General features: G+C 35.6%; 1 protein-coding gene across 3 annotated transcripts in view; it reads left to right on the forward strand.

The window, feature by feature from the left end:
• Positions 1-5167: 5167 nt before the first annotated feature.
• The window catches only part of emb (exportin-1 emb), a 47247-nt gene continuing 37686 nt past the window's right edge, over positions 5168-14728 (forward strand). Inside the window, exons 1-5 of one of the 3 annotated variants that reach the window (XM_071598921.1) lie at positions 5168-5339; positions 5993-6079; positions 6180-6299; positions 6386-6560; positions 6640-6746. In XM_071598921.1, coding sequence (XP_071455022.1) covers positions 6189-6299; positions 6386-6560; positions 6640-6746 — 393 coding nt within the window. In that variant the 5' untranslated portion in view covers positions 5168-5339; positions 5993-6079; positions 6180-6188. Of the gene's footprint in view, positions 5340-5462; positions 5597-5992; positions 6080-6164; positions 6300-6385; positions 6561-6639; positions 6747-14728 lie in introns of those variants that run through there. The other 2 variants (XM_071598920.1, XM_071598919.1) reach the window with 2 other exon arrangements.

Here is a 14728-nt window from a genome sequence, read left to right on the forward strand (position 1 = left end):
AATTTCAGAGTGTAAAAATCATTTTCCTTAACTGGGATTCGAACCCAGATCCCTCAAGGTCCGGTCGAGTGCTTTAACCAGTTAAGCTATCGATACATCCTCTTAAACTTTTATGGTATCTCGTCACATCTTGTTCCTTTCAAGCCCCCAAAATTTCAGTTAAAGAGGATGCCTCGATAGCTTAACTGGCTGAAGCACTAGACTGGACATTGAGAGATCCAGGTTCAAATCCTGGTCAAGTTGAATGATTTTTACACTGAAATTTTTGAATTCCTATTCAAATTCCTAGTCTGTATCTTTCAAACATGCCATTAAATTCTTCACGCAATCCATCACTTATCTTCTCAATGTGCATTTAGCTCCTATTTCATTTACTTTATGCAAATGTTCATACACAATTTTCTTCCACCAACATTATTACTTCATTGATTTGACACCTTATGTACTTCATCAAGGGATGTAGTGACCCATGGGGTGGAGCGTTGAGCTACTGACCAGAGGGGCTGGGTTCAATTCCTAGGGATGCCTCCAGCCATACTAGAGGGATTTTTTGGCTATGGTTCAAGGACTTCCTCGGTAACCATAGGTGGCACAGGGAAAGGAACCGGCCCCACAACCCTGATGTGTGAATTTCACAAGTTCCCTCGCCTATCGAACTAACTTTGGTGGAATAACTGTGTTCATGGTTTTTTTATACCTCATCAGAAAGAAATGTGTGCTAAATTTGGAAGGATTTATAACTATCCAGAAGTAGCAGACTGAATTAATATATTATTCACAATACGATCATAATGATTCAAAGCAACACCGCTGAAAGCACGAGCATCAATAGGTCAGCAGAAGCAAGATTTCTATTCGGAAAATCAGGTGATGAAGCATGTCCTGTAGAAAATCATTGGTGTGAGATAAAAAATCATTCCGTGATGCGAGCCTCTCTAAACTGTGACTTGTCCTGACCAATGAGCATCTCTGTGCATGATGACCACTCTACACACATCCCTCGAGAGCATTCTTTTCTGTTTCTTCTCTCACATTTCATCCTCAGCCAGTTGGCTGTGGATGGAATGTAAGTCCTTCAAAAACGAAATGCAGATGGGCTTGGGATGAGACGGTCAAGGTGTTGCTTACGAATGTTTTATTGCACCTGATGTGGCAAATGAAATGGCCTTAATACATGTTTTCAAGACACTAATTTTTATGAAGTACTTGCACCAGTACCCGGTATCACCTGTGTCAATATAATGGGACATTTTCGCCTGTTGTGATTTGTTGACAGAATGTTGCTGATAGTCCAGAGCCTACAGTAGAACGTAGCATCCCAATGTCTTGGTGTGTGCTCTTCATTCGTTTATCTGGGGCATGCTCCAGGCCGAGACTGTGTTGCCTTTATGATGTTGCCACAGTAACTAACTAGCAGCAGCTGTGATATTGAATATTACCTATTCATAAATTACAGCATAACATTCCAATGGTAGTGGCCATCGATTTTAGCTTGATGCCTTCCATATTATACCTGCAGACAAGAAAACACAAGGGTCTCTGATCTGGTTTGGCCTGATAACTAACTTCTTGAGCATCAAATCATATTAAAATGTTTTGGACTCTTTCAATTATTTATTACTTGGACCAAATTGAATTTGCTCCTGATACACATTTCAGCACAGCAGGCAGAAAGATTGTAATGCAAATAGGTCAGATTTAATTTTGAGACCAACTCACTTCAAATAAAAAAGTAAGGCCGCAAATGAAAACAAGACCTTGCTTTTGAGTTTTACTCTTAGGTAAGGAGAACCTTTTTTCCTTAGAGTAATGATTTAAATTATCAGTAGATGCGCTTTCGTTTTAAGTGAACCAATTTTTGTGTAGTAGATTTTTTCTATGCCTTAACTGTCCATATGTAAGCATAGTGCACCTCAATGTCATTGTTTACAATAATGGAGATTATCAAAGAAGATGGAGCTTAAATATGAAGGTTAGATTTTCTTAGCTCCTCAGCTGCATTAATTGCATGTGCATATTTTAAAACCATTTGATGTTCTTATTTCTTAATGTATAGTAACAAATAAAGCAAGAACAATTTTATATTGCCTCAATTCTTTCTTCTTGTTAGACTAATGATCATCTCATTTGGCCTGGTCAATATTCTGGACGTATTGAAATGAAATAATTGACTTTGTAATTCCACACACTTTATTTAAAAAACACGACTCTAGTTTCGACGTTGAATGTCATCATGAGGTGATGATGGCGTTCAACATGGAAACCTGGGTCATGTTTTTTAAATAAAGTGTGTGGGATTACCAAGTCAATTATTTCATTTCAATATGTAATGCAAATTCCATAAAGTTACGCCGGAGACAACATAATATTCTGGAGGACCAAAACCTTAAGCATTGTCAGTGATTAGGTGATAGTATCACATCTTTTACAGTAATTATATGACTGATACAAGTGAAAATTAACTGAATAAAAAGTGTTAGGCAAGTAATAGGTGTAATTACTCTTTAAGAGGATTCTTTTTTTCATACATATATAAATTCTATACTTTATTCACATTGAAATACATTCATTTTTATTACTTCCTCTGAACTACTCATTGCCTCATAGATTTAATGACATTGAAGATGAATTTTTAATACATAAATACATGATTGACAGTTTTGCGATGAAAGCATACCTCCTTCTTGTTTCATTTCAATGGGATGATGGAACATTTTTTGCATCCTTATACCTCATATTATATGCTATTACTGAGGATTAATGTGGATTGGTTGAATGTTATTTGACTTTATTTTGGTTGTTTTAAATCACACAGCTACACTAATTTTTTTGGGTCTTGCCGATAATGATTGGTGTAATAATATTTACATAGTGAAATGAGAACAATATAAGGATTAACCTCTGCAAATGTTATATATTAGGTATTCTCAGTTTGAAGTAGTTCAGAGGAGATAAGGTACTTGAATGCTAGTGCCGGGCTACCCACTAGAAGGATGAGATTAAATTCCCTGCCACCCAGATTCTCTAGGGCTGGCCAAATGTTTGGGTACCCGAACTTCCTGAGACACTACAGGTATTACAGAGAAAGGAAATGGCAATTTTGGACATATCCGTGAATTTCACATGCTGTTGGGCTCTGTGCTAGGGGAGCTCTATTCTCACCTATCAAACCAACTTACAGGTTGATAACTATGGTCATTTATCATGCTAGTGATAGTCTCAGATTAAACGCAATAGAGGAAATCGGAGATGCTCAGTTCACACAGTTATTTATCTCGTCTTCTGATGGACATGTAAATGAGGCAATGGAAGTCCAAGCAAATGCAAAACCCAGCCTCCTGTGTATGGCAGTAAGAGAGGCAAAGCTTCTGCTGTCATCTACGCACAAAATCCTTGCAAAGTGGAACTGACAGCAGCAACAGAGAAGTCAACCTAATTAGCCTGAATAGGGACTTGGAATGTCAAGGACAGGAAAATTAGATAACATGAAGTGAGGGATTGAGAGAGGATATATGCATAAATATTTTAGGGCAGTGTCAGGTGGGATGAAAAGATTTATTAGTAGGGAGTAATGGAATGGTAATTATTGAGTAATACTGTATACAGAATAGAAGAACCAGGAAGGGATGGTAGTAGTGTGGAACAAAAAGTTAGGAAGAAGAGTGGAAACAGATCAGTGATTAATAGTATTAATCGAAGAAATAAAACCTGAAACAACGAACTTAGTATTAAAGGTCTACATTCCAACAAGTAACTGCAGGTGTGCTTAAAGGAAGTGTTATAGGTATAGGGGAGTGGATCGTGACATTAGGTGAAGGGAGAGAGGGCAATGCAATTTATGAAGAAGGATAATTCTGGGCTGAAAGCAATAGTTCTGTAGACGACATGGTTTAATAATAATGAACACATAACATAAACACCTCCGTTGACATAGATATACGCATAAAATAACCAAAGAGATAAGATATTAAGGTTTGGCAAGGATTCCCAAAAGTGGATGCAGATTCAGATCATAATTTAATTAAGAGTAACATCAGATTCGATAGGATAAAACGGATAAGGTGAGGAAATGAAATGTAGAAGCAGTAACTGGCACTTAAAGAAACGAGTAACAAGCGGCAGAAGAAAAAATCTGGAGTCAGATAATGGAGTTGGGTACAATAGAACATAACTGGGAACAGAACAAAAAAGGTATACAAACAGCCCCTAACCCTATGCAAAGGAAAGAAAGCCATAGATTACGGATAACATAAGAAAGTTAGACGAGAAAATAAAATGGAAGAATTTAAACGCAGAAATAGATAGGAGAAGGAAATAAATGACAAAGGGAGGTGGGAAATTAATACGAATGAAAGAATCGAGCTGGAGCTAGTTTACAAGGGAAGGGTGAAATGGGCGACCAGTAATGAAAGGTGAAGTACTCCCAGGGAGCAAAAAGGAAAAATTATCCACAATATTAAATAAGTTGCAGGAAAATTACTATTGACCTCAGAGAGCCTTCGAGTTTTATCCTATTTATTTCCTACCATTGTCGTAAATACAGGGATTTACGCGCGACTAAACAATTTGATGTCCAAGTTGGACGGAGGCAATAGCATTTTGACCGACTTGGTCTCACACTTAGGCAAATCCTTAACCTAAAGCTCTTGAAAATTTTGATGTTTCGTCAATTCAACAGGATGGGAATGCTGTTAATGAAACCGGAATTCTCGAGCGTTTCGTGTCATTATGACTCTATTCCTTACAAATTCAACATTCAGTAAGGAGCACACTGTGCGTTATAAACACTTAATTATATCTAGTCGTGTCTCTTTGGACTAAGCACGTTAATACAAGTTTTAGTATTGTCAAAATAAAACTTCTAGTTTAGTCACAGCTTTAAGTACCCCGGTACAACAGAAGAGGCAGAGAAGTCCTGAATGTGCCCATTATAAAAAATGAAAATAGGTATAAACATTGGTTATGATAGACATGCAAAACATAATACACTTTCGTTACGCCGCAAGACAGAAATAGATCACAATTGAATCAGTACGTCTGTCATCTATTTCAATATGGTAGTAATTGAGGGGATTGAGGGTTCCGTGACGTTATCCAATGGCCACTGAATTCACCTTACTAATCACGAACAATTTCTCTTCAAGGAATCAAGTCCATTGCAAATACATTAACGACTAATAATTATTTTTAATTTTATTTTTAGTAAAGAATTTCAATAAATAAAAAATTACATATAATTTTGACAGAACACTAGCGACGTTCTCGGTTGTATGTGCGTTAGTTCGACAGTTCGTAAGAGGGAAGGAACTTATGTTCGGAATATTATTAGAGTAATGTAGGTGAGTATGTTTCGATGTAAGGTTCTCATGAATGTCATTTACGCTGTTTTATTATACTCTTTTGGAGTGTCGGAAGCCGCCATTTTTGTTTGCATTCGTACCTCGTGCATGAAGGACTGAAAGTTTCCTACCGCGCGGGAACATGGGAATTATCCATCAACGGATGTTGTCGTCTTTTAATCGTGTGGCTATTGATGTTATTCTCATTTAAACTCAAGTTGCTGTTTGCCAAACGGTGCTAGATTGGCAATATTATGGTAATAATTGTACGACAGAATTGCTAATATGAATATTAATTGTAATTAATTTTACACTAACTAATGCGTTTTAGGTGAAGAATTTCATTCCATGAGCCTATTTCATAGTGTTAACTTCTGTACTGCCATAATGTGATCTCATTTACTTGCTTATATTATCGTTAATATGCCATAATGTAAACCAAAGCGAAAATAGGCGCGTTAAGTTTAGTGTTTTGTGAAATTAGGATACACAATCTTCATTCTGTAGTTGTTGTTTGTACCTTAGTCTCTATACCGCCTTGTAGTATCCTACTATTGTTCGAGTAATGTGGTTTCATTGTATAGGGTTATTTTGCTTGTCATTGAAATGTTATTCTAATATATTGTTCCGTGTTAATGCTTGTCATTATTTAGCAAAGAACTGGCGTGTCAAGTGAGTAATGCTCATTCGAAGACCGGATTTCAGGCAGGGAGAGAATTGTTTCTGTCCTTAAATCTCATGTAAATATCATAATATTTTTATAATCACGTAATATCATTGTGCTGACACAATTTTATAGTGAATTTGATAACTGCTGTATTATAGTATTTTGAATTTCAGAGAAGAAATATGGCAACTTTAGCAGAACAAGCATCCAAACTTTTGGATTTTAACACGAAGTTAGACATCAATCTTCTAGATGATATCGTCGGTTGTATGTACAGTGGGATTGGGGAGCAGGTATGTTGTTATTGATTTTAATGTTGAAGTTAAAAGGTTAAGCTGATTCCAATCGAAAATGGTTACATATGCAATGCTAATTACAGCAAAGGATAGCTCAAGAAGTCCTGACAACGCTGAAAGAACATCCAGATGCATGGACTAGAGTGGATGCGATACTAGAATACTCGACCAATCAGCAAACAAAGTATTATGCGTTGCAAATTTTGGAGCAAGTAATTAAAACAAGATGGAAAGTGCTACCTCGTAACCAATGTGAAGGTATGCCCGGCCGCTCAGGAATAAAATTAATTTCTTTTCCAGAAGAATAGTGCAATTAATATTATTTGTTTACTTCTAGGAATAAAAAAATACATCGTCGGATTAATCATCAAGACATCGTCCAATCCAGAGGCGATGGAAAGAGGATCCGTGTATTTGAATAAACTGAACATGATATTGGTACAGGTAAGACAATTAATACCTTTTAATTTGTTCATTTAATTTTTACTGTTACCTAATTCTTCATTTACTAATAGTGAAAGACAGTTCGGTCTAGAAAAATCAATGTTGAAATTTGTATGTACCCTAAAAGTGAATGCTTGAATAATTGGAAATATTTGTTTTGATGTTTGAAACGAGATAATTATGTATGATTGAGTTTGTATTTGTACGTGTGAGATATCTGTTGCAACTTAATTATTTTTTATTGGCTTAGTTCGTCCTTAACCTCAAAATAGTGATTTAGTATTTGCAAGATCAAACAAAGGAATGTAACAGGATTAATGTAATGAAATAGGAGTCAGTTATACAACACATAATATATGTATTCACCGAGGCAAGCCATGTATATGACGTTGCTAAATGTTTGAAAATACAAAGTTTCAGATGAAAAAGGTCAGTATTATTGCAGTGGTTATGATTGCAATCAAAAGGCTCAACAAAGAGTATAAATAACTGTTGAATTAAAGTGGAATAAAAGATAAATGCTGACACCTTTAGAGTAAAGACTATTCATAATGTTATTTGAGGACAATATTGAATATCTATGTGATATTGATAAATTATGGATGGAACTTCGCAGATTTTCCATTAGTTGATGATGGATACCTATTTTATTGATCAATATTAAGAAAGGAAAGGCCACAAATGAGAATTTCTTGGGAAATGATTGTAGTATCAAAGGGGTGGTTATATGCTTGAATATTAACCATAAACTTACCATTGGACTTGCAACTCTAAAAAAAGGACAAAATATTCCCAACAGGTTTCAAGTTTAGAAAATAGTTGGAAATTACCAATATGATCAACTTCTGAAGAGAAAGCATAGCTCATTTTATTGACATTAACCTGTGTCTGTGAGGTGGTAAGGTTACATGATGATGAATAGAAAGCAGGTTGATGGCTGTTGGTCTTCCAGCCCTAAGTCAATGATGCATAGATGATTTAGAGGTGGATGCAATATATATGGAATGGTGTAGTCTTTAGGTCACATTCAGGCCTTTCTAACCTGTGCATTACTTTTGTTCGAACCCCGTAAGTGGAAGACGTTTACAGAATCTGTGTAGTAATGTAGCCAGGTATTCCAAGAGAATAAGTTCTCTGGAAAAATTGTGAAAATCTCTGGGAATTTTGTGGACTTTCACCTAAAATTAGGAAAATCAATGGAAATTGATAGTCATTTAAAATTTCATCTTTTTCTCAATAATTTCTACAGTCTTACATGCTTAATTTACTTAGCTTAGTTTTTTGTTATTTGTGAATTTTTTAATTAAAGTCCTTGAAACTTTATATTTACTGTAAAAATACCTTGGTTGTGGTTAAGAAACCAAACCATATTTTTCTGTTATTGTTCAAATCTTTCAATGGAACTATTCAATATATTTTAGCCTTCTGCCTGTCATGTAAATTTAACTTCTACTTCAAAGTTTTTTTTTGTGTTGATAATTAATGCTGATAGATATAACAAGTTTAATATTTCAATTTGCCAAAAAATATCTTAAGATAAGAGAATATCAGAGCTCAGATAAATGTGGGAATAAATACATTGGAAATGAAGGAAATCACCCGGAATTTTAACCTTTCTGTTTCTGTTACACCAAATCTCAAAATTGCCTTCAGTTATTTTAAGTTATTGCCCTAAATGTGGAGTGTTTCTGACAGGTAAAATATTTGAAGAACCAATACTGGTGTTATTGTATTATTTTTTGTACAAGTTTAGAAACAAAATGTAATTTTTGCAAAAATATAGAAAGTTGCTGACTTTTTTTACATAAAATTTAAAGGTGGTGTTGTAATATCCTTCCTTAAGTAGTGCATGTGAAGTGACAATTTTTTGCTGTGTTTTCAGACAAAATATGCCTGTTTTGTGAATAATGCTTATTTTCCCAATTAATCCTATTTCTTCAATGGTTAGGTAATTTCATTGCAGCCCTCACATCACGTGGTACATTTTTGATTCTTCTCTTTTTGAGGCACCCAGGCTAATGTTGTCACCATCTCTGACAGCAGCAGCATAGCTTTTGATGTGTATGTGTGATTAAGTGGCATAGTGTTGTTAAATTCTATTCCCCATTTATATTTGTACCCTAAGATACACCATTTCCCTCGAGCATTCACAGCCACTGGCCCCCGGTGGCTAGCATCTGGATGGGAAATAATCTAAGCATTTGTTTTCATTGGCATTGTAAGTTCTCCAGACATAAGTGCTCAATTTACCTGCGCTCCACCCTTAGCTTAGGCAAAAATAAACGAGTAAGCATTGGCCCGTGTCAGTTTTAAGAATGTAAACTTGTGAAGTATTTAAAAATTAGGGTTTAAAAGTAATGTTTGTATGCACATGCATGGAAAAGTGAAAGCGCTCGAGCTACTGGCTTTCCAAATTCATTTGTTATCAAAAGTTGCAGTTCAAATTTATTTGCTATTTATAATGAATTTAATTCATTCAGCTCCGCAAAATTTGGCAAATGTTTTGGCATTCATGCTTTGAAACCCTCACTAGCTCTTGAATGAGTTAGATAATTTGGACTTCTTTATGAGGCTATACTGTTCTCAACCAAGATAATTTGTTTCTCTATATTATTCTTTATCAGTTAACACACCCTGGTCATGATGCAATATCCCCTAGCTGGGCAATGGTCTGCAAAAGATGTGCATGAATAAGATGCCATAAGACTATCGGGCCAACAAGTAAAATATGAAAGATCCTGCATAAAAAGAACTCCTATTTTAGTTCGCATTCTTTTTAAATAAGTTCATGTATTCATTTGTTGTATGTTGATTGTCTGTTGTGTTTTATTTAATGATATGGTTAAAAAGTAACTAATTAATTATAAAATCAAATAATTTGGAGAGAAATTATAATTAGCAATTTATGGTTTCCACTTTGAGTGTCATCTTCATTTGAAAATTACTTGCACGTTGGCAAATATGAACTCTTGTTAATGAGAGGGAGGGGGTGAGGCGGGGGTGGAGACTGATTGGCTAGGCGAAGGAGCCAATGTCGGCAAGAGTATATATTTGCCAGCACGCTTGTAATTTTCACACAAAGATGACACTTAAGTGTTGAAACCTAGGCCGTGTAAGTAAAAATATAGTTGAAAACAACTGTTAATTATCATTTCTCTTCAATATGGAACGTTTCCTCTAAGTTAAGGCTGAATCTATGCATTCCTTTCGAATATTGTTTTGCCAATGCCTAATTGCAATGGCATAAAAAGCTAACATGTGTAACTCTACAAAATTTTACAAGTATCTTATTGGTTATGCTATTAGTTTTATCGATTTTATGCTGTTCATACTCTATAAGTCACAGGGAAGTCTCATTCTTAAAATATCCTGATAGCACCTAATTTTTGATGACTGTGGGCCTTCATTTATCCATATTATTTCAACTTACACACCGTCAATCGGGTCTTAATCAAGTGTTTCTCCTGGGAAAAGTTACAGTTTTTTAAAGACGCTCAGTCCCAAATCACTTGCCTGAAGACCAAATAGGCTAAAACCTAAGTATTTACTGGCAACATTTGTCTTCAGTTCCTATATAATAGTAAATTTTGCTGAATTTTCCATTAATTAGCATATATATGAGGAGTATGCAGAATATTTCTTAATGAAACCATTTGGCTAGGATCTGTTTCATTCCTACATGTCTTACAAGATTTTCTGATTTCATTGAAGGTTACTCCTGCATGGTTGCAAGTTTCTCTCTTATAATCCTAAATTTCCTCATCGATGTCTTAAATATGGCACCAAGGGAATTTGCAATTTGTTATTGAACAAGGTTGGCTGCCTTCTGATCCTATTTTGGAAGATTGATGAGGCTTTTGGACTAAAGAGCCCCTTTCTAGATAGAGAAATTGTAGCTTGCACATTGTGTAGACATGGAAAACAATAAGTCCCTGGTAGAAAAATAGAAATGAATAATGAAGCGCTCATTAATGCAATGTACGAGATCCCTGATGAAATATATCATCTTTTGCATTAATTGACTATGAGTAAATAGAATGAAGATAATATGGTGTTCTTGAACTAGGAGGAAATGTCCAATTTAATCCTCGCCAGTGAAAAATTGTTACAAATTTCAAGAACTTTCTGGAGATGCTGTGACAGTAATTTTTGAGGAAGTCATCCGCTAAATGTGCTTTGCAATGCAACAATTACAGAGTATAGAAATCATTCACCTTGACCGAAATACAAACCCAGATCCTTTGATGTCTGGCCGAGTCCTTTAGCCAGTTGAGTTATCAATGCATCCTCTTACACTCATAGGTTTGATACAATAAGCTGCCATAGGATGTTACCTGCTGAGAAAAATTTGACTTTGGTTCACGATGTTGCAGCTTTACTTTGTTCATTATTCATTCAGTGATAGTCACCTGAAATGCGGGGTAAATGTGGGAGGGCAAGCAGTTGGAGACCTTGCTTTAAAGAATTCCGAATGTTAACTATGCCTTGTGTGTATATGTTCAATGCTATTATAATTGTACGGCAAAACAAAGTCATGTTCGATTTGAAAACTAATACTGATATACATAGGCACAGCACAAAAAGTTGAAGTGCCTCGAGAATAATGACCCGTAATTTGACTATGTTTGCTAAGAACCCTTATCATGCTGGTGTGATATTCCTGGAAAATGAGGGGAAGAGATGCATTTTTGTTATTTAACTGGAAACTTGATCGGTTCCTGTGTGAGCACTGCAACCTTTACAGTACAGCACTCATGCTATGAAGTGAAAAAATTCACAGCTCCCTCTGTAGATAATTAATTTCATTCTTTTATGCACTGTCATTGCCCATGTTTACTGCTTTTTTTATTTGCAATCAATGTGATGTGTTCCATGCCATGTCCCAAGCATATCTTTTAGGGACCAATTATCCATTCTCATTATGTATATTTACAAGGGTTAGGTTGGAGAGGGAACTGCCTGGTCTCAATCTTGAACCAATAAACTATGTTTTATTATTATTTTTGAGAAACTGTCGCATGAGGACAGTTCAAACCAATGGGACTGCAGTTCAAGCAAGATATTCTCAATGTATACCCTTCTTATGCCAGCTATAGTAAAACTACTTTTGATTGTAGAAAATGAGTACTATGGGCTGTTAGTTATGTGTCATAAAGTATTAGGTTTTGTTATTGTATTGAAGAAAATCTTGGGGTATCCTTAGGGATTGCAACTTTGGTGGCATGTATCAGGTGGTAGGGTTTTAAGGCGGTTTTACCTCATTAATGTCAATAAAAATAATTAATCTTCAAATAGGAGATTAATTATGAAAAACAATACTGCCTTTCTTTTACATTTGAAATGGTGATTAATTAATTCACAGTTGGCTCTGTTTCCTGGCATTATCGAATGATACTATCCAAAGATTTTATTATAAGATATTTTTATAATTCATTTTGTTGAATATTCAAGAGAAATGTAGCTTATGCTTTCACACATTGTACCGTGGTTTGGTTAGTGGTGCTATGGATTACTATATTTTAGTAAAGTTTGTGATTGTCTGTGGTTAATTTGAATTAACCGCTAATAGATTAACAGCGCTGTGAGATCATTTGTTTTCATTCTTCGAGCTAAATTGTATTATATTGTAAATTTCATGAAGTGGGTTGAAATAATTGATATCCTGCCCCTTGAAATACTTAAAAGATAATCTTGATCTTTGTAATGTCCGATCACCAGTTAACTTGTATTTGAAGAGATTTAAAAGCTACTAATGTCATCTTCATTTGATGGATTTTATCTAACTAAAATCTGTTAAATACTACCTTGATCAAAAAGTTCCCGGAATAACCACCGTGTGGCGCTCCCATCGTTCCGATTTGAGTTCTGTTTTTTTTGTTAAATTGGTACATCTGTTGTTGATATTCCCTTTAAATCTTAGTGTCATAACTTGACATTTGCAAAAGTTACGTAGCCAAGAGTACATCTATCTCTGTGTGTGTTGGCGATTTTTTACAATTTCAGAAATGGATTTAAATTTGCAACAACGAACTTGTATTAAATTTTGCGTAAAAAACGGATTTAGTGGCGCACGGACGTTGGAAATGTTGGAAAAGTGTTTCGGCAACGATTCTCTAAAAAAAAACGGTCGTTTACCAGTGGCACGAGCGGTTCAGAAGTGGTCGTGAGTCAATCGAAGATGATGAACGCAGTGGCAGACCATCGACATCGAAAGTCGGTGAAAAAATTGATAAAGTAAAAGAAATGTTGGTCAATAACCGCAAATTAACCATCAGAGAAATAGCGGAGGACTTGAACATTGCCTATGGATCCGCCCAAGACATTGTGGTTAATGATTTGGGTTTCCGTCGTGTAGCAGCAAAGTTGGTGCCGAAAGACCTCAATTTCATGCAAAAAAGAGACCGTGTCGACGTCGCAAAAGACATGATTTGCGAGGCTGAATCCGATCCCACATTCATCAAAAGGATCATTACTGGAGACGAGACGTGGGTTTATGAGTACGACACGCAATCCAGACATCAGGCAAGTGAATGGCGTTCGCCAAATGAGCCGAGACCAAAAAAACCACGTCGTTTTCAGTCAAAAAAGAAGGCAATGCTGACGGTTTTCATGGATTACAACGGTGTAGTGCATCATGAATTTTTGCCAGAAGGCCAGACAGTAAACAAAGAGTATTATTTGGGCGTTATGAGACGTTTGCGTGAAGCAATTCGCCGAAAGAGACCAGAAATGTGGGCAGAAAACTCGTGGATTTTGCACCATGATAACGCACCGTCACACAGTGCTATCATTATTCGTAATTTTTTGACGAAAAATGCAACAAATACCATCCAACAGCCACCGAATTCACCTGATTTGGCTCCCTGTGACTTCTTTCTGTTCAATCGAGTTAAAAAACCATTACGGGGAACGCGTTTTAGCAGCCGAGAGGAAGTAATGGAAAAATCGCAGGAAGCACTGATGGACATACCGAAAACCGAATATAAAAAATGTTTCGAGGATTGGATCAAGCGCTGGCATAAGTGTGTTGCAGTCGATGGGGATTACTTTGAAGGGGACAATATAGATTTAAATGAATAAACTTGTATTTTTAATTTTCTGAATAAATTCCGGGAAATTTTTGATCAAGGTAGTATTACGAAGGAAAACTGAATTTGAGATGCTAAAAACTTTGAAGTAAAAGTGAAGTTGAGATGAAATGGATAAAAAGATTATCAAAATAAATTCACTTCATATGTTTAAGCTGTTGAGATCACAATAATAATAGAAATTGTGTGAAAAATCAACTAATTGTACTTGCTTCCCTTCTTGTGATTTGATAATGAATTATTATCTCATAGAACACCCTCTCGTGTCCATAATGAATGTTTGTGTTTGGCTGAAAAGTTGATGGTAGGATCAAGGGTATAACATGCCAATAAGATCACAATTTTGATTAAGGTCTACGTTAGACTCCAAAGATATGTTTTACCATCCCAAACACTTATCAGCTATTTATTTAAGCTTGTTTACCTGGATCTCCTTCTTCAACACTAATCTTAGCCTTAAAAACTCCTTATCACCATCAAAACAACAGCATTTCTGCCAAAGTTGCTGATAATTTTCTAGTTCAAATCCTTTGAATTTGAAATCAGCCTTTTCTTAGAGCATTTTCATTCTCCATGCATTATTAGCGCATTGTTTGATCTCTCTGGAAGAATCAGCCAACCACAGCTTACAGGCTGCTTCAGACTATATAATTAATTCTTGCACATGCACAACTTAATTTATTCATAAGCTGAAATAGACATGGTTTTGGTGGTAGAAATAAAGGCACCCAGTGTTACTAACCCTTGGTATCATTAATCAATATCCATATAGGGAACAAAATTATCAAACATTGACTGTAGCTTTATTTTATCCATAGGTGTGAGTTGAGTTTTGATATTTCATGGCTTTGCAAATGCAGTTATTGTGAAACCAGTTCCAAAAATATCACCAGT

This window comes from Hetaerina americana, unplaced genomic scaffold (genome assembly GCF_022747635.1).
Source record: "Hetaerina americana unplaced genomic scaffold, ioHetAmer1.1.p SCAF_10, whole genome shotgun sequence".
NCBI lineage: Eukaryota > Metazoa > Arthropoda > Insecta > Odonata > Calopterygidae > Hetaerina > Hetaerina americana.